At 53.3% G+C, this 19287-nt stretch overlaps 1 protein-coding gene across 1 annotated transcript in view; it reads left to right on the top strand.

Annotated features, from left to right (window-relative positions):
* TMPRSS4 (transmembrane serine protease 4) overlaps positions 1-12167 on the top strand; it is a 34872-nt gene extending 22705 nt beyond the window's left edge. The window contains exons 5-13 of the mRNA XM_081153214.1: positions 238-367; positions 2768-2869; positions 3735-3775; positions 5935-6094; positions 7161-7327; positions 8053-8151; positions 8336-8478; positions 9802-9951; positions 10357-12167. Of these exons, the coding sequence (XP_081009340.1) occupies positions 238-367; positions 2768-2869; positions 3735-3775; positions 5935-6094; positions 7161-7327; positions 8053-8151; positions 8336-8478; positions 9802-9951; positions 10357-10368 (1004 nt within the window). The 3' untranslated portion in view covers positions 10369-12167. The remainder of the gene's footprint in view (positions 1-237; positions 368-2767; positions 2870-3734; positions 3776-5934; positions 6095-7160; positions 7328-8052; positions 8152-8335; positions 8479-9801; positions 9952-10356) is intronic.
* Positions 12168-19287: the final 7120 nt, after the last annotated feature.

The raw sequence follows: 19287 nt of genomic DNA, 5'->3' as shown, positions 1-19287 counted from the left end.
GTCAAAATGGAGTTGGCCCCAGGACATTTGATCACTCTAGCTTCTGTCCTCTCAAGGCTCAATCAAGCAAAGCCAAGTGGAGGAGCTTCCTTGAGGTGGAAGGGCTGCTGTGTTCTGAGAGGCTCCCGTTCTGGGCGGGTGGGGGGGTGCGGGCTTGGCTGGTCTCATGCCGCGATGGGAGGGAACCAGGCCAGATGGCCGGCCCCTTGCCGCTGACCCAGCTTCCTTCCCTCCCAGTCCGCCTCTCCAGAGACCGGTCCACCCTCCAGGTGCTGAACCCGGCCACAGGGAGCTGGGCCTCTGCCTGTTCTGACGGCTTCACAGACGCTCTGGCCCAGACAGCCTGCGGGCAGATGGGCTTTAACAGGTACCCAGCCCCCTCCAGGCTGTCACCTCACCCTGGGGTCTTCCTCCTTCACTGTAGCCCTTCCTCCTCCCCCTTCCCACTGCCTCTTCCTTGTCTCCTGCTTTCCTAAAACCCCAGGGGTGGGGGTCAGAACTGCCGTGGTCCCAGCACTTTCGCTGACAAGTAGCCGGAAGCTCAGCCTGGGAAGCCTGGGCTGGCTTGGAGGCTGGCAGGGAAGAGGCGCCAGCCTCTGGGGTTAGTGTGAGAGGCCAGCAGGAGCCCGCCCACACCGCCCCAGCTCCTTGGCAGCCCTCTCGGTTCCTTTACTCCCCATCTTCACGCCTCATCTTTACACCGTGTGTCCTGCCCCAGAAAACAGTCTTGTTGGTTAAAATTTGGTTTGAACAAGCCTGATTTTCTTGGGCAAACCATCAGCAATCCCAACCCTCTCAGCAAATTCCAAAGCAGTCCCGGGTTTTCAGTGGTGCAGAAGTATATAATTATAACAAGGGTGATCAGCATCATATATTTATATTCATCTGATCTCGGCAAAAACCAAAAAAGGAGTTCTATCTGTTTTAGAAATCAGTTTGGAGAAAGTAACTTCCTTGGGTAGTAGCTGGGAGGGAGAGGCTGGGATTCGTGCCCAGGCCCCCTAATTCCTGGGCATAGGAGTTCCTGGATTGTTCTGTTTCTCAGCTGGGTCATTTTCTCTTCCCCCGGGTTTCATCTGTAAAGGAAGGGGGAGAGTTGATCGCTCAGGTTGCCTACCTGCAGAGGATGGGAATTCCCTGTACTCAGTTGCAGAGTGGGGTAGCCTCTCCCAGGCAGGCCCCAATCTTCATGCGTCTAAGAACTTGCACCAGAGACGAGGCAGACATGATCCATGCTGGGCAGACACCACCAGTCAACCACGGAGCTCTCTCGAGCAGCCTCAGGTTCTTCAATCCATGCTCCAGGCAGCCATGACTAATCCATCAGGCCTGTCTGCCCCCTGCTCTCTGGTTGCCAGGCTTCTGCTGGTCTCTGCTCCAGGGGTGCAACTCCCAGCACCCACTGGGAAGGGTAGCCCACCACCTTCATTTCCCAGGACAGCTGGGAAGGCTCGCCCGGCCCCAGGAATTCTCCCTCCTCCAGCAGCCACTCTCGTCCCCTCCCCTCCACAGTGCAGCCAACTGCAGAGTCAGCTGCGCCCAGCACAGCAGGCTGTGCTTGGTTATGAAAAGAGGGTGTCCCAAAGGGCTCTTACAGTAACTGCTCCTGGAACTTCTTCCTCCTGGAGTCCCAACCACCTGCTCCTGAGCTCTACAAAATCAAAGCTGGTCAGAATTAGTCATCAGCATGTAATCGATAAACGGAGGTTAATTTCCTGGGACTGTCCATTTCTACGATTGTCCCTCCTTCTGGGTCTCAGATTTCCCTACTTTTCTTCTTCCACCTAGACAGGAGGTCCTTCTTGTCCCAACACCACAAAACCCTAGATAGTTAGAAGTGAGAGGAACTCTAGAGATCATCTGTCCACCCATCACTTTACAAAGGGGAAAGGGAGACCAGAGACGGAGTGTGACCTGCCCAGGTTATACATCAAGCTAGTGTCAGAGCCAGGACAAGCACTTTGGCCTGAGGGCTCTTAACACAAAACCAAGCACTGCTGGACCCCAGTCACCCCAGATATGGCATCTGAGTCCACCAGGTAGTGGCAGACTCCCGGCGGGAAACGCGAGGATGCACTGGTCAGCCAGGGCCGTGGGCCAGCGCGCAGTGCGTCCACTAACATGACCAGATGGGGAAGAATGCAGGAGATGAGAAAGAGTAAAGAAACAATTGGAAATACGGGATTAATCAGGGAAGTTTGAAAGAAGACAAACATGGATTAGCAGAAAGAAAGGAGAGTGGCCCGAGAAAGAGAAATGTTCATCTGGACTCATGTGAAGACTGATCTTGTTCTGTCCGATCTCTGTACCTCCGCTCCCGAATTCAGACGAGATGCCTTAGTGAACCAAATAGCCACGCTCCAGTGCCCTCCCAGGTGGGGCAGCTAACCCGGGTTCCTGTGCCTCCTTGGTCCCTTCCTGTGAAAGAGAAGAAACTGCTGGGACATTTGAAATAGGGACAGGGCTGGGAATTAGGAAAGTGTGGCCTTAACATTCTCCAGCTCCCTGGGTCCTGGACTAAGCCTCCCTGCCCAAGAAGGCAAGACCACGACAACATCGTGCCTAGAGTTGAGCCCTGGGATGCCAAGGGAAGGTCCCTTATCATAGGGCAAAGCAGGCACCGCCCGCGCTGACCAAGACCACCTCCTCTCCCCTGCCATGTCCCACCGAGCATTCTCTGCCACCCTCTCTGGAGTGGGGCTATCCCCACTACCTTGTTCTAAACTCCTGCCCTAGTTCACACCTCTCTCCCTCCTGGCATGAGCAGCAAGCCCACCTTCCAAGCTGTGAAGATTGGTCCAGGACAAGATCTAGATGTTGTTGACATCTCAGCAAATGGCCAGGAGCTTCAGGTGCAAAACTCAAATGGGTAAGTGAGAGGGACATCCTCTGGCCCACAGGGGGCCAGGGGCCCTGAGCGGGGCAGCAAGGGGCGAGCACACCAGGCCGAAGGAGAACCCCGCAGGTCAGACGGCCAGACAGTGGGAGCGGGAGGGTCCCAGTTCTGAGGACCACAGTTCCAGTGGACAGCTGGACAAAGTGTGTGTCCACATCTTGGTGGCCTTCCCGTCAGCTGACTAGTGAAACCATTTCTCTCCCTACAGCCTAAGCTCCCTATTGAGCCCAACAGGCAATAATCCAAAAACCACTCTGTCCTTCCCAGCACCCACCACGCCAGAGCAAGGCCTGTCCCCAGCTCTCCAGAGCAGGCTCGGCCTCCGTGGGCGGCCTGGTCCTGTGCCTGACCCCGGCAGCTAACAAAACCGTCACCAGCAGCACAGCGGCTGTGAGGGGACGCAGGCCTCTCGGCATTCAGGGATGTTGTTATTCATCACAGGGCAAACCTTGAGAAGAACCGGGGTAGGAGAAGGATGATCGTTTGCTGGAGCGCCACCGAAACTCCTTTGCTCTTCTCTCTGGAAGGCCACAGAGCAGCGGGCCCTGTCCCAGGCTCTGCCTTCTTCCATCTCAGGCTGCCAGGAGCCCGGCTTGGGCTCTGACTCAGGCAGGGCCCAGCGCATCATAGGTGCTTGTATCTGGGAGTGTCGAATCCAATCAGATTAAATGGAACCGAACTGAGCGGCAGTGCGGCTTCTGTGCAGCCCCCACTGCCGTGCGGATTCCACATTTCCCAGTTGGGAGGGGACTTGAGTCAGTGTGTCCAGAAGACCTGAGTTCCTGCCTCCCAGGGAGGGAGAAGCAGGAAACACAGGGCCCCTGTGTCTCCCTTCCAGGCCCTGCCTCTCGGGCTCCCTGGTCTCCCTGCACTGCCTGGGTGAGTACGCCCCATCTCTGAGGGTTTGGGTCCTAGGCCAGCAATGAGCTAAATGTCTCAGACTCCAAGTTTCACTCTGCTTTTGTCCCAGCCTTACTTCTTTGTCCGTCTTGTTAGTCAATGCTCCTTCAAGTGGCTGGCATTGAGAACTTCTGCCTACCAGTCCCACAGTCTGAGAGGGGCCTGGGAGAGAAAGGGGGTCCTGGAAGCAGGACTGGGCCCCTACCCTCTTGGGTAGGGCCCACATAACTTTTTTTGTCGCAGCTCAGTTATTGGAGAATGGGTTGTCCACATTCAGTTTAGCAGAGCCACTGAATAGTTGAGTGTGTCTAGTGCTGTCAGGTGCTGGCTGGAAGTAGAAAAGTACGAAAAGAATTGGCCCCTATCCTCAGGAGCTCATAGCTGAGCAAAGAGAGAGTTGCAAGGCCACACATGGGAAGCACAAACTGAGTAGTGGTCACAGTTGACCTGCTGCAGAGAGAGCGGCTCGGTGGGTCTGGGGACCTGAGCACTAGTCCTGCTGGCTTCCAGGGTGACCTTGAGTAATCCAGCTGACCTCTCTGAGATTCATCTTCACAAGAACCCTTTAGTCCAACTGCCCAAGAGGATCTCAAGAGACCCCCCTAGCCCTAATGGAGGAGATCAGAAAGGAACAGGCACTGCGGCCCAGGTCGCCCTACCAGCTTCAGGGAGCAGAACTGAGCAGAGCCCAGCAGGATGGTGGGAGGCTGAACAGCCTGAGAGGAAGGTCATCATCCCTGCCCTTGAAGTTAGCAGCGTATGTGCCTTCCTGCTGGACATTAAGACTTTCAGTCACTATCATGTGACCCCCCACAATACCTAGCGTGGGGGTGACCAGCGAGCGAATGAAGGAGTGGGTGAACGGTCACATCGTCTGATGTGCTGAGCTGAATAGCACTGAAGTCACAAACGCTTAAGTCACAGGCACTCCCTGGAGGAGCCTCAGGCCTCACTGAGAAGACAAGACAGAAGCAAGACAACAATGGAAGGCTGGCCAGCACCCAGGGCAGGCTGTGCACGCTCCCAGAGGGGGAACCGCCCCCCCGGGGAGTGAGTGGCCAGGGGGGGTGCCCAGGACACTGATGAGTAACTGCAGGCTCCGGGAGGATGTCTGCCTTCCTGCCTTGTCCGTCGCTCTCTCATTGGCATCCCTGAGTGATACAGCAGGCACTCGGTACAAGTTTGCCGAATGAGTCAATGACTTGGATAAATGGGAGAGGAGATTCTATCTCACAGACAGGGGCTTCCTTTAACAAAACCAGAATGACCGTTTAGGGAGCTACAAGCAGACTGACTTGACTAAATGGACACTTTATGTAAGGACAGCAGGAAGCTGCCTGGAAGAGTTTAAACTCTACCTTACAAACAAAGCGGGTGCTAAGGGGCTTTGGTGGGTGGCTGGGTGGGTGGGTGGGTGAGTGAGTGAGTGAGTTGACATGGAGAAAGCTCTGTTTGGAATTCAGTGGTTTGAAAAGTCCCCAGCTGGCATAGGCCCAGGAAGGGTGGCAGCCTTTCCCACCAGAACCCGCGTGGGAGTGACTGCCAGGGCGGAAGAGGCTGAGAACAAGGCAGGGAGGTGGAACTGAGAGGTTTATAAGAGTTCAAGGGTCAGATACAAAAGCAGGGACAGGGGTGTGAAAGAGAGACTAAGATGTGAAATTGGGAGCCTCACACAGTGGGGGAAAGGACTTGAAGAAAGGTGATTTCAGGATGGCAAGAACCAGTTTTTGAAACTCTTCCACTTATGACTCGCAAAGCAGCCCGTGGGCGCCAGTTTGCTGTTACTCAGTGGGAGCGGCTTGGGGAATTCCACCTGGGCAGGACTTCTCTGGTTCTGTATCGCTGTTTATTTTGAAGGCCACAGCTGTCAACACAGTGGACACACCTGTGTTCACAATATGCACTCCTAAGCACATCCAAAGCTGACAATAAAGGAGAGGAAGACTAGGATAAAGCCTGTGGTCTAGGACACTCAATATCTTGCCATGAATCATTCAAAATTGCCCTGGTTCTGTTCACACCAGCCCCCAGGTCCCAGGCATAGCCACCTGCTCAGGACAGACTGACCTCTTAGGAGAGGCAGCCCCATCTCTCAAAAGCCTGACTCCTGCCTTCTCCCTCCCTGTTCCTGAGCCCAGCCTGTGGGGAGAGCCTGAAGGCCCCTCGGGTGGTAGGCGGGGAGAAGGCCTCTGTGGATTCTTGGCCTTGGCAGGTCAGCATCCAGTACAGCCAGCAACACATCTGTGGAGGGAGCATCCTGGACGCCCACTGGATCCTCACGGCGGCCCACTGCTTCAGGTGAGGCTCACGCTGCAAGGAGGCCTGTGGGAGCCAGAGCCGCGGAGGGCCTGAGTTCCCGGGTCGCCTATCTCCTGACTGTGTTCTGAGTCCCTCCCTCCTCTTTATCTGCCCTTGAAGACTATGCCCTAGGGGGTGGCCACCCCAATGAGATGCTGAACACAATGTCCTCTGTTAAACACTGGGGGTCTGAGCAGAGGGTGGTGGTCACCAAGCTTGACCTCTTCCAGGTTAGAAGCCATCAGAAGCCCAGTGTCCTCAGTCTACTCCCTGTCATTCACTCCATGAAAGCTCTTCCGGTCTGCCAGGAGTCCCGAGAACTCCCTCCCTCTTTGCTAGTCTTCTAGGACATGGTTCTAGTGTCTAGAGTCATTGATGCTCCCTCACTATGTCCAGAAACTTCAAAACAAACCAAAACAGGATAGATTTCCTCGCAGGCCAGCAGAGAGAGGCCTGCCCACCCCTCTGGGGAAGGACCACTCCAGGCCTCTGCTTTCATTCATTCATTCGCTCATTCAGCATCTGATGAGTGCTTGCTGGGTACTGAGCCTTATATTATGTGTTCATGTGCATTAGGCCCTGTTACTGCCTTAGAGGAACCACAGTCTAGACCAGTGATTCTTAACCTTGTTTGAGAATCTGACAAAAGCTATAAACCTCTCTTGGAAAACCATCCCTAGGCTGTATCTGGTGTCAAGAGGAAGAAAGATATGCACATAAGGCAACTAACCACATGCAAGTACCCCATGAGTAACATCATAAAAAGCATTGGAGGGGACAGTGCCAGGGCCCCAGCGCTCAGGCTTGGAGACAGCCCCTGCACAGCCCTCCAGTTAGAAGTCTTCTTGGGCAGGTTTCACTGGGGGAAAGGACAAACCCCCTTTTAGAACATGGCCCATGGTAGGTGATTCCTCAGACTGTCCCTTCTCTACCACCCCTGCCTTCACTGTCATTACCTCGGAAGGCAGGGACGCCAAGCACCCCCACTCCCAGGGCCCTGGGGACCCAGCCTTTGGTAACCCTCTTCATGCTTAGCTCAGGCCCAAACCCCACGGTCTCTGCCCAGGAAGCATCTCGATGTGTCCAACTGGAAGGTGAGGGCTGGCTCAGACAAACTGAGCAACTTCCCGTCCCTGCCTGTGGCCAAGATCTTCGTCACTGAGCACAACGCCACGTACCCCAAAGAGAAGGACATTGCTCTCGTGAAGCTGCAGCACCCACTCACGTTCTCAGGTGAGAGCTGGCACCTGGGAGCAGAGCCCATAGGCTGGTCGTAGTCCCACTCTGCCACTAGCTCACTAAGTGGCCTTGGGTTCATCACTTCTCTCAAGACCGCAGCTGCCCATTTGTTTCCAGGAAATCTATCAGCCTAACATCACAGGTGCCAGCTGACACCCCACCCCATCCCCTGCCAGAGCTGCTGAGGCTGTTTTCTCCAGGTGGAGCACCTCCAGTGAGGGCCATAGATTCATCCAGTCTTGGAACTGTGAGCTCATCTAGTCCATCTTCCACCCCTAGCCGACGCCAAGAGCCTGCACAGTATCCCTGCCAAGGGCAAGGAGCTGTGGCGTTAAGGCTGCCCACAGCATCTAGGAACGCTTCTGTTAGATGACTCGTGCTTGTAGGAGGTAGAATTTAGATCAGCACTCCCAACTGCTGGTGCCACAGGACCCTGGTCCCTTAGGAAAAAGAAAGTTTTTCTTCCCAAATAAGTTTGGGAAACATTTTTATACTCTGGCTCTCTTCTTGGGCACATTAGTATATTAAAAATATGAGAACATTTTAAATTTTTAAAAACAATTCCTTTTATTGTGTTTAACTCACGTTTTCTAAACTTATTGGACCATAGAACCCTGTTCTCCTGCCACTTCTATTAACATCCTATGGGATGGTGATAGAGGCTTAACCACCGGGGTCTCCGGAACATTGGGTCCCCTCTTCCTCTCTGCTCCTGGCAGGCACGGTCAGGCCCATCTGCCTGCCCTTCCCTGACGAGGAGCTCACTCCAGCCACCCCACTGTGGGTCATCGGATGGGGCTTTACAGAGCCGGGTGGAGGTGAGTCCTGGGTTCAGACCACAGGCAGATGGAGCAGCATTCAGAGGTGATGGGAAGGGGGACCATCCTTCAGAAAAACCCATCCTGGAGGCCCCAGCGCCAAGGTGCCCGGTAACCCGGACAGTCGTCCTGGGCTGGGCCTGAGAGGCAAGGGCGAGCATAGGAGGGTGTCTTCGCCTCCCAGGGAAGATGTCCGACGTGCTGCTGCAGGCGTCGGTCCAGCTCATTGACAGGGCTCGGTGCAACGCGGAGGACGCGTACCAGGGGGAGGTCACCGAGGAGATGCTGTGCGCAGGCAGCCTGGAGGGCGGCGTGGACACCTGCCAGGTGAGGCTCCGAGCGTCAGGAGGGAATTCTACGGGTGAGGGTGTAGGTCCAGAGAGACAAGAAGGTCCCAAAGCTGAACGCCTCACATGAAGTCTTGCATATGGTGGGCACTCGGTGTGCGAAACAGGGAGGAAGGCAGGGAAACCGCGAGAGGGGGCGAGGCAGAGAAAGCCAGGGGTGGGATGGAGAGGTGGGTGGAGACAGGCTGAAAGATTTCAGAGCATCCGTATGTCACCCACAGTGATGTCACCCACAGTGATGTCACCCCCCCCCCCCCCCGGCCTTCCTTCCCATTACCTGCAGGGGTGTGAGTGCCTTGAGGGCAAGGTTCCAGGCCAGTTTTCTCTGTCACTGCCCTCAAGCCACTGAACTACACTAGAGAGAGCCCCCTCATGCTGGACAAATCCCGGAGCCATGTCCTCTCACCTCGTCCCCACGGCCAGCCCCTGGGCCGTTCTCACTGCCCCACCCCAGAGCATCTTCCCAGGCAGTCTCCCTAAACCCCACCCGGCTCCCACCTCCACCCCAGGCACCGAACCCTTTCCCTCGAGAGGCAGCTCTTAGTGGCCTCCTGAATGCCAGGTAAGAGCTGGGCTTCGGGGGCAGTGTCCGCCCTCGGGGAGCTCACAGGGGATGGGGGAGCATCGGCAGTTTGGCCGCCAAGCTATTGGGTTTTGAGGAAGAAGCCTCAAGGGTTATAGGAGCTGGAAAGACAGACACCAAGAAAGTGCATTTCTCACTACCTGACATTTTTTGTCTGTCTGTGCACTTCTCTCTCCGCCTCTCTCTCTCCCTCTCCCCCTCTCTGTCTCTCTCCCTCGTCTCTCCCTCTCTCTCCCTCTCTGTCTCTCCCCCTCTCTCTCCGTCTTTCTCTCCGTCTCTCTCCCTCCTTGTCTCTCCCTCTCTGTCTCTCCCTGTCTGTCCCTCTCTCTCCTCCATTTGATTCTAAGCTTCCTGAAGACACAGGATCTGTGTTCTTTTCTAACCATCTAGGACAGTGCCCAACATGACACAGGCTCGCCAGCAGTGGTTACATAAATTTGAGAAATACTATATTAAACAAAGATAACCAGGCTCAGGACCCCTGAGAGCCTTCGGTCTGCTAGTGTGGGTTGTGGATGTCCGAGAGGGGGCTATGGGCACACCCATGACTGACTTGAGCTCCAAAGAACCCTTTGTCCCAAAAGGGGAGGACTTTCCAGGCTGCGGGAGCATGAGCGGAGGGAGTGGGGCACAGGAGAGCAGAGGGGCCAGTGCAGGGAGGGGGGACCCCCGCCCCGCCCCACCTGCCCACCCAGCAGCCCCTGCTCTGCCCTCTCACAGGGTGACAGCGGTGGACCCCTGATGTATCACTCTCACCTGTGGCAAGTTGTGGGCATCGTGAGCTGGGGCCATGGCTGTGGGGGCCCAAGTACCCCGGGAGTATACACCAAAGTCACCGATTATCTCAACTGGATCTTCAGTGTCCGGAAGGTGAGCATGGGTGCCCCACCTTGTGTGCCGTCCCTCCCTCCCTCTATTCTTAGGGTACCCAATCATCCTTAGGGTTCATCTAAATGGCTCTGAGACAACCTTTTACATCCCAAATAACTTTCCCCACCATTAAGGGCTGGACTTCCTGAGGCCAGCCTCCGGCTGACTGCATATACCTCAGGGTTCCGGCCACACCCCGCTTATCATGGTCTGTTTTCCAGCCGTGAGACTCTCTGATCCTTGCAGGGGACAGATGCTGACGAGGAGGAGGGTGGAGAGGCGATGAGACTCCCCTGCAGGGGAGAGAGGGGCAAAGAGCTTCCGAAAGGGGGATTAGCTGTGCCCACGTCACTGCTTTGTCCACTTGCAAACCATCTCGCCCTCTGTATTGGTCTATTTCTCTAGTCTGAGCCATGATGCTGCTGGCCCTCTGCAGCCCTGGAAGCTGCTGCCACCCTGGCCTGCTCCCTGGGGATCCCCAGAAGCCAGACACAGAGCAAGAGCCCCCTTGGCACACCTCTCTGCCCACAGCCTCAGCGTTTCTCAGTGCAGCAGAGGGCCTCCATCCCTGTAAGAGACCCCATGGCCCACAGGCGCCCAGGAGGCAGTGAGCGGCCCCAGCTCAGCCACCCCCCTGGCGCTCCCGGCACCCCAAGGAGGGAGACGGAGCCCCCGAGCAGGCCAGCCTCTGGGCCAAGGTCTCAGAGGCACGGCTCAGCCCAGAGGAGCGTTCCCACTCCACTCGCTGCTGACAGCCCAGATCGTCAAGGGCTGGAACGGAGGGAGGAACGGGTCTGAGCCAGCCCTCTCCTCCACCCCACCCAAGTCCACCCAGGCAAGAAGCCAGTTGTAACATAAAATGCACTGTCCTGCCGTGGGCGCAGCTACTGTGCTTACCGTTGTTGTTACCTACTCAGCCACTTGTATTAAACAGGTCTGTGAAGTCTGGACACAGTCTGACTGGGCTGCTTAATAAGAACTGAGCTACGACAACTGAACCACAATCTTTATTCTTTGGCCTGGGCAGGGACAGGTCTTGGGGAGACAATTAATTCTCAGAGTAAAGGAGTGGGGAAAAGGAGACACAGAGACTAGAGCTGCTGAGTGGGAGCAGCGGGGGGCTGCAGACTCGGGGAGCCAGGGAGGCAAGTCTCCTTCCCACCCAGGCCGCCTCCCGCTGCCCTCCTCCCCCCCCTTGCCTGATATCAGCCATGCGCCAGAGATGACCCACGGCTTGGGAGGGCGATGGTTTAGGCCCTCAGGATGACATTAAATCACGGCTCCCAGGTGGCTAGAAAGAGATAGTGCACCTCTGAGTCCTAACTTCAACCTAGAGAGCCCAGGGGGTATGGTGTTTATCACTCATTTAATATATATATATAATTTATCACCTGCCACGTACGAGTGGCCCCCAAGCTGGTTCTGGGAATACAAGTTCCTACACTCAGAGAAGCAAGCTCCAGCGGACTTCCCTGGACGCTGCATGGAAGAGCCTTACTAGGTTCCTAGGAAATAATCGAATCCTCAAAGACAAATAAATAAATAAACCATCAGAATCATGAGCTGAGACTACAGTGATCTGGGGGCAACAGCTAATTAAAATCCTAGGGACAAAGACCTATATGAAGACTGAGAGCAGAACTGAACCCAGGCCCCCTGCAGGGCGGGAGCTGGCCTAGGACTCCCACGTGGAGCAGAGACAGCTGAGGACGGCAAATGTGGTCCGGGGGCAAACCTAATGAAGAAGGAAGACACCCCAAATTCAGAGCCTTAGGAGTCCCAAAGGCCCTCCAAATATGAGTTCACGATCAAAGATCAGCCCAGTGTTTTAAAAAAGGAAAAAACTGCCATGCATAGGAATCACCAGAAACAGCAAATTTAGAATCTTGAGGACTTCCGGCGTTAGAATTATCAAGTGATTGTAACAATTACTAATCCCATGGAGCATTTCTCTGAACCAGGCACTAGCTCAAGTGCTTCACTGTGTGCTGATCCATTTAACACCCACAGAGACCTATGAGGTAAGTACCATCGTGTCCCCATTCTGCACCTAAGAAAACTAAGACAGTGCGGTCACACACCTCCCTGGGGCCGCACGCCCTAAACCGAACGTGGCATTCTGACTGAGATCACGCCGTAAACTCGCCACTGCGGGACACCAGCATGATAATAATTTGTGAAATCTATAAATAAATTAAAAGTGGACATGTTCCCACATTTTTAAATTATTAATTGTTTAATAATTATAAATTATTCAATTATTTATGTTGTAAAATACGCACAACATAAAATGTACCATCTTAAGCCTTTGTTAGCATATGGTTTACTGGTATTAAGCACGTTCACAGTTTTGTGCACCCATCACCACCATTCATCCCCAGAACTGTGTTCACCTTGCAAACTGCCAGTCTATAACCACTGAGCAATACCCCCACTCCCCCCTCCCTCCAGCCTCTGCTGCCAGTTTTACTTGCTGTCTCTGTGCATATGGCTACTCTAGGTACCTCAGAAGTGGAATTATGCAGAATTTGCCTTTTCGTTCCTGGCTTATTTCACCGAGCACAGTGGCTCCAAGGTTCATTCATTTTGTAGCATGTGCCAGAACTTCTTTCTCTTTAAGGCTGAATTATTTATATACACTTTGTTTATCCAGTCTTCCATCATTGAACATCTGAGTCGCTTCCACCTTTTGGCTACTGTAAATAATGCTGCTATGAACATGAGTGTGCAGATATCTCTTCAAGACTTTACTTTCAATTTATTTTTATATACACCCAGGAGTGGAATTGCTGTATCATGTGGTAATTCCGTTTTTAATTTTTTATTGTTTTTCATAATGGCCTCACCATTTTACATTCTAGACAACAGTGCACAAGGGTTCCAACTTCTCCACATCCTCACCAACATTGGTTAGTTTCTGTTAAAATAAATATTTTAATAATCAAGCAAAAATGAAAGGCAGATTTGAAGAACCAAATAAAGCTCTTAGAAATAAAAACTGTAATTTTTCAAATGGGAAACTGAATGTTTGGGCTAAATAGCACTTAGGAGATGTATTAAGAGAGAACTGACGAAGGTAGGTTGAATAAGTTACTAACTTTGCAGCAGAAAGAGATAATGAGATTTTTTAAAAAATATATCTTTATTGATTTCAGAGAGAGGGAAGGAGAGGAAGAGAGAGAGAGAGATAAACATCAATGATGAGAGAGTCATTGATTGATTGCAGCCCGCAACCCGGGCATGTGCCCTGACCGGGAACCGAACCCCGATCGCCTGAATCCTAGGTCGATGCTCAACCGCTGAGCCACGCCTGGCCGGGCGATAATGAGATTTTTTTAATGTGAAAACAAGGCTAGAGACAATGGAAGCTAAAATGGTGAGGTCTAACATATCCAGTTAGAGCCACAGAGGGAGAGAACAGAAGGACTGAAAGGGAGACAATATCCAAAGAGATAACAGCTGAAAATTCCAGAACCACCTCAAGGCATGAATGTGCAGACACAGCACCTGCCACCATAGTGTATACCCATACCAACAAGGTGGAGACTTTAAAACAAATCCTCACCTAGGCACACTGTAGCACAACTTCAAAACATCACGATTAGGGGGGGCAAAAAAACTCTTTAAAGCAGCCAGAGAGATAAACCAGATCACCTACAGTACCACAAAGGAACCACAATCAGAAGAACGGGGGACTTCCCCCCAGCAAGAGGGAGCTAGAAGACACTGAAATGGTATCCTCAGGGCACCAAGAGATAATGTCAGTCAAGAGCTGTGAACCCTACGAAACTATCTTTCAAGAAAAAAGGCATTTTCAGGAAAGAAAACATTGAGAGTTTAATACCAACAGCTCTTCTCTAAAGGAACATATAAAGTGTGTACTTTAGGAGACAGGAAAATGACCCTAAAAGGAAGAACTGAGATGCAAGAAGGAATAGTGGAGCCACTGCAGACATGTAGTAAATCTAAACAAACGTCATCCACACAAAATAATAATAGCATCCATTTGTGGGTTAATTTTTAAAAGACTGAAACACAGGATAATAGCATATAAGCCGGCTGAGGGGGAAGGGCAGCTGGAGTTAAAATATTCTGAAGTTCTTCAGTTGCTCAGTAAGGAAGTTCCAGTGCTGATTAAAGTTTTGTTATATAAAGTGTACGTACAGTATTCTAAGGGTTGAAGGAAGGAAAACTGCGTTTAGCTTCCAAGATAAAAAAACAACCAAGAAATAGGTTAAGAAAAAACAAAAAAACAAGCAAACTCAGAAGAATAAGGAGGCGTAAGAGGAAGATGGAGCAAGTCAAGTGTACAAAGGGGGGCAGAAAAAACAACAGCACCGAAGCTCAGCAGTCAGTAGCCACAATCAGGGGCACCCTCACTACCTGTAGCCTAAGCGCACACACATGTAAAATGCAGTTACCTGTTATTTATAAGAGATGCACGCACAGCATCGGGTTACGGACCATTAACACTAGAAAGACTGAAGGAGCCGGGCCGGCTGGGCGTGGCTCAGCAGTTGAGCATAGACCTAGGATCCAGGCGATCGGGGTTTGGTCCCGGTCAGGGCACATGCCCGGGTTGTGGGCTGCAGCCGATCAATGACTCTCTCATCATTGATGTTTCTATCTATCTATCTATTTATCTATCTATCATCTATCATCTACCTATCTATCTCCCTCTCCTTTCCTCTCTCTGAAATCAATAAAGATATATTTAAAAGAAATAAATAAAGTTTAAAAAAGAAAGACTGAAGGAGACACAGAGGCAACCATTCTACCGACTGTCAGCGGGGACGCTTGATACATTGTTTCAAAGCAGAGAACTAGGACAGACGGCAAGACTGCCTTCAGGGTAAAGAGAGTCACTGAATAATCATAAAACATTCAGTTCACCAGGAAGATAAAGTTAAAACTTGTAAACAGAGAAGGAAAGAGCACACAGTCCCTTGGTCACCTCCGGAGCTGGCTTCCCCACCAAGTTCTTACTCAGAAATGGTGTTTTAGGAGAAAAAAATTCTGTCTCGCCATAGAAATCTACTCCAAGTAACAAATGGCTCACGGGGTGAGGGAGCCAGCTCCTCTCTGCAGGAAAATGTAGCGAATCAACATGAACTGCTCACTAGATCACAGTCAGTCACAGAAACGGGACGGGCGCCCACCCGACCGTTCGCTGCCCCCTCAGCTCCACGCCCTCGGCCTGCGCCCCAGCCTCCCGCCTCTGGCTCGGGCCCTGAGCCCACCCAGCCCGGCCCCTTTCGTTCCCCTGGTTCTCAAGCTCTGGTAACCGCCGTCACCCCTTGTCCTAGCACCACCTTCCCTGGAGAAGGGCTGGGTTGGCGTGGGGGTCTCCACGGTACCCACCGGGTGGGAGCCCCAGCAGCTCCCGGGCGCAGGGCCGGCGCTGTCCTCGCGGGGATCGGCCCCCAGGGCTGCCTGGGGAGGCTGAGTAACGCGGGCGCTGGCTGCCATGGGACGAATGCCGAGTAGCCAGACGCGGGCAGGAAGAAGCCAGCGGGTCAGTTACTGGTCGTCCTCCCCAGGACGGCCCCCCCCCCCGCAGCCCTCGGAGTCGGGCCTGAGACCCGCGCCCAGCTGCCTTGCTCCAGGAGCGAGGTCGGCGGCTCTCCTGGCCTCACGCTCGCTTTCTCCCCCTGCTCACAGCCCTCTCCCCTCACCCCGCCTGGCTCGCTGAACCCCGCGATGAAGTGCTGCGATGGGAGTGGGTGGGAGGAGAAAGCGCGCAGGCTTGCGCGCCGCCCGCGTCCTCGCGCTCTGGCACCGAGGCGAGCGCCACCAAGCCGGGCAGCCTCACGCTGCTGCCGCGTCCGGACCTCAGGCTTCGGGGCCGAGGGAGCGGGACAGCCATGGTACCTTTGCCCCTCTGCCCATAAACCGCTGGAGGGCTTTCCAGAACAGAGCCCAGCCCAACCAGCGTGGCTCCGCAGGGGAGCATCCACCTAGGAGCCAGGCGATCGATCCGGGGTTCAGTTCCTGGTCAGGGCACATGCCCGGTTGTGGGCTCGATCCCCAGCAGGGGGTGTGCAGGAGGCAACCAATCGGTGACTCATCATTCATGTTTCTTTCTCTCCCTCTCTCCCTTCCTCTCTCTAAAATCAATAAAAACATTTTTAAAAAAAAGGAGCCCAGCAGCCATTTCTGCACAGGCCCCTTCCCTCAGAAGCCAGCACTGACCTGTCCGCCTGCACTGAGCCCCTGCCATCTTTATAAAGGAATTCTTGGAATCCTATTTCAACCAATAGGGCTGAGGCTTTCCCCACCCAATCACAGCTATGCAGCTCTGGCCAATCAGAGCTGCTCTATTCTGGCCAATCAAGATGGTGCCTTCTGGAGCAATCAAACTGCAAGGATTTGGAGTCCTCATTTGCATGAGGACGGACCAATCAGGACCAGGGGTGGGGACTCCCGTCCATATAAGTCAGCTCCCCTCGGGCTCTGAACGCCCGCTTTCCCTTTTGAGGGAAGGCTTAGGGCTGGGTCTCCCTGGCTGAGCTCAGTCACTGGAAGTGTTTCCCTGGAGAGGAGCAGAGCAGACCGTTGAGGAGTACAGCTGTCTAGCTGGAGAGGGGCCTGGCCCGGGCGGCCTCATGGCCCTGCTGTATCACAGTTCAGTTGTTTTGCCCTGTATAAAGTTTTCTTTTCCACCACATCCCAAATTCGGGATTCCTGTTGGTGTTGAATCAGAGCCAGTGACCATCTGCCATCAGTTGACACCTTGGAGTTTACATTCTAGTTAAAGAAGGTGTACAATAAACAAGTAAATAAATGTATGTCTGCTAGAGATAAGTGCTTTGAAAAAAAATAAAGCAAGATAAAGAGAAAGTGAGCTTGTGGAAGGTGTTATCATAGATAGGATGGCAGGGAAATCTTTTCTGAGGGGGCGCATTGGAGCAGAAACCTGATGGAAGTCGAAGAATGAACGCTGAATATCTGGAGGAAGAGAGTTTTAGTAGAGGACCAGCATATGCAAAAGTCCTGAGACAGGAGGAGGCAGATATTTGGAGGAACTGCGAGGAGTGAGCGGGAGGAGCGTGCTAGAAAAAGAGGGTGTCAAAGAGGTGACGGGCCTGAACAGCAGGCCTTCTGGGCAGCTGTGAGACATGAGTAAGATAAACTGGGAAGTTATGAGCAAAAGGATGACAAAATCTTTTTATACTATTTTAAGATGTCATTTACATACTGTAAAATTCACCATTTTTTTAGTGTAGAGCTCCTCTAATTTTGACAAATGTGTACAAGCATGCTGCATAAGGCAAACACTTCCCAAAAGTCCCCTGCCCTTTGTAGCCTCCTCACCCCCACCTGTAGCCCCTGGCAGCTGCTGATCTATTTTCTGTCCCTATAGCTTTGCTTTTCCCAGGATGTCCTATAAATGGCGCTGTGTGGTAGGCACCTTTTGAGCCTAATTCTGTCACTTCGTGTAACGCAGCTGAGACTCATCCACGCTGGCACGTGGAGCCTTCATTACTGAGGCCTCTGCGGTCCTGCTGCCCAGCAGCATGCTCCTTCCTTCACCAAGTGAAGGGAGTTTCCATAGTTTCTTGGTTTTGGTATCACGAAATAAAGCCTCGGTAAACATCTGTGTACAGGTTTTTATGTGAACGTAAGTTTTTTAAATTATTTCTAACAGGACGTGAATTTACTCCCCCATCCGAAACAGCTAAAAAGCTGGGGGAATATTCTCAATGGTTTTCGGAGAGAGAGCGCCCAGGGAGCTACCAAGGGTCCCTCAGGTCTTTGGCTTCTGCTCCACGCAGGGAGGTGGCGACACCACCCAAGGCTAAGCAAGAGCATCCAGGCAGGACTGGCCGGAGCAGCCACTGGAGCTCACAGGGCCAGGGAGAGGAGCGCTGCGGCCAACTGGAACCGGACACCGTTCCACGCCATGGGGTATAAGGAGGAAGATTCCAAAGGAACTGCATCAGCGGCCGGTGAGACGGGCCCTGGATGAAAGCTGCCCTGTGCCAGCTCCCTACTGTCTTCTGTTGGTTTCCCCGTCAGCTGAGCAGGAGTGGGAGGGAGTGTGCTCAGTGATGCCACACCTAGGCCTGCGTCCGTCCCCCAGGCTGCCACACCTGGGCCTGCCTCTGTCCCATGGGCCACACCTCTGTGGGCCTTTGCCTTGGGTACTAAAATACTCGTGGAAGCTGTTACTTGGCTTAGAAACTCCTTGCATTTATGGCCAGCACTTTGGAGTGTTAAGTACTTTATTCCTGCTATCTCATGTAATCCTCACCAGAGCACCAGTGGTTGGCACAACCATCCCCATTTGAGGTTAGGGAACTGAGGCTCAGAAAGGTGGGGTGGCACGCCCAAGGCCATTCCACTTGGAAATAAGAGAACTTGAAGCTAGACCCCTGGATTCCAAGTCCAGGATTGTTCTTTTCCGGACCTGCACTCAGGCAGTGGAGGAGACCTTACGCCTGGGCTGCTAGCACAGTCGATGGCTTTGTGTCGTGATGAGCTGTGACAGACGCCTTCCTCCTGCTGTGGGCGCTGTTCCTGCCACAGTGTGAGCTGGTACAGTTAGAATGCTGGAAAGGAACTGGCTGTCCACCTGAGCAGGTGGGAGCACCGGGGGCCCTGAATTGGGAGGGTCTTGAGCTGTCTCTGGCTTCAGTCTTAAGTCTGCTCTACAAATAGTCTGATGACAGAGTAGGAACCAGAGACCATGAGGCAAAATCTCTCAATCTCTTACCTTACCCTCAGCCCCCAAAAACTTAACATTCATTTTCCCTTGACTCCCTTTCCCTGTTGCAGTGGCAGAGGTGTGACCCTGCCCCCTAAAGCCGATCACTCCACCTGGCCTCTGAGTCTCATCCTCTCAGGCGTCTCTCTCTCTCAGCTCCCACAGCCTTTCCCACCCCAGCGTCTCCTCCCCACCTGCACTTGACCCTGCTTTTGTCTTCGGTCGTCAGAAGAAAACCACCCACCTTCTTCCTCCTTGGGCCAAAGCCCTTTCCCTCCTTCACAGCCAAGTTGCCCGAAGGTGTGACCTCCTGCGCGGGCGCTACTCCCCCTCCCCTGACTCTCCGTACCCTGGGACCAAGCTTTTGCCACCTCCCCCACCTGGCCATCCACAAGGCTGCACACGCTGGCGTCACCGATGACCTTCACCGATGACCTTCGTTAGGACTGATCCTTAACGTTGGCCATTCCGTTCTTAACACTTCTTGCTACCCTGACCTCACAGACATCACTCTGCCTTTGCCCTGGACCCCCATCAGCCCCTATGGCCTCCCCTCCTCCAACCATCCTGAATGTCAGAGCCTGAGGTTCCCTAGATGAGCCCATCTCCCCCGTGGTCTGAACAGACCA

The sequence above is a fragment of the Miniopterus schreibersii genome, assembly GCF_964146895.1.
Source record: "Miniopterus schreibersii genome assembly, chromosome: 12".
NCBI lineage: Eukaryota > Metazoa > Chordata > Mammalia > Chiroptera > Miniopteridae > Miniopterus > Miniopterus schreibersii.
Note: the sequence above shows the minus strand (reverse complement) of the source record. Positions and strands in the feature narration are given on the sequence as shown.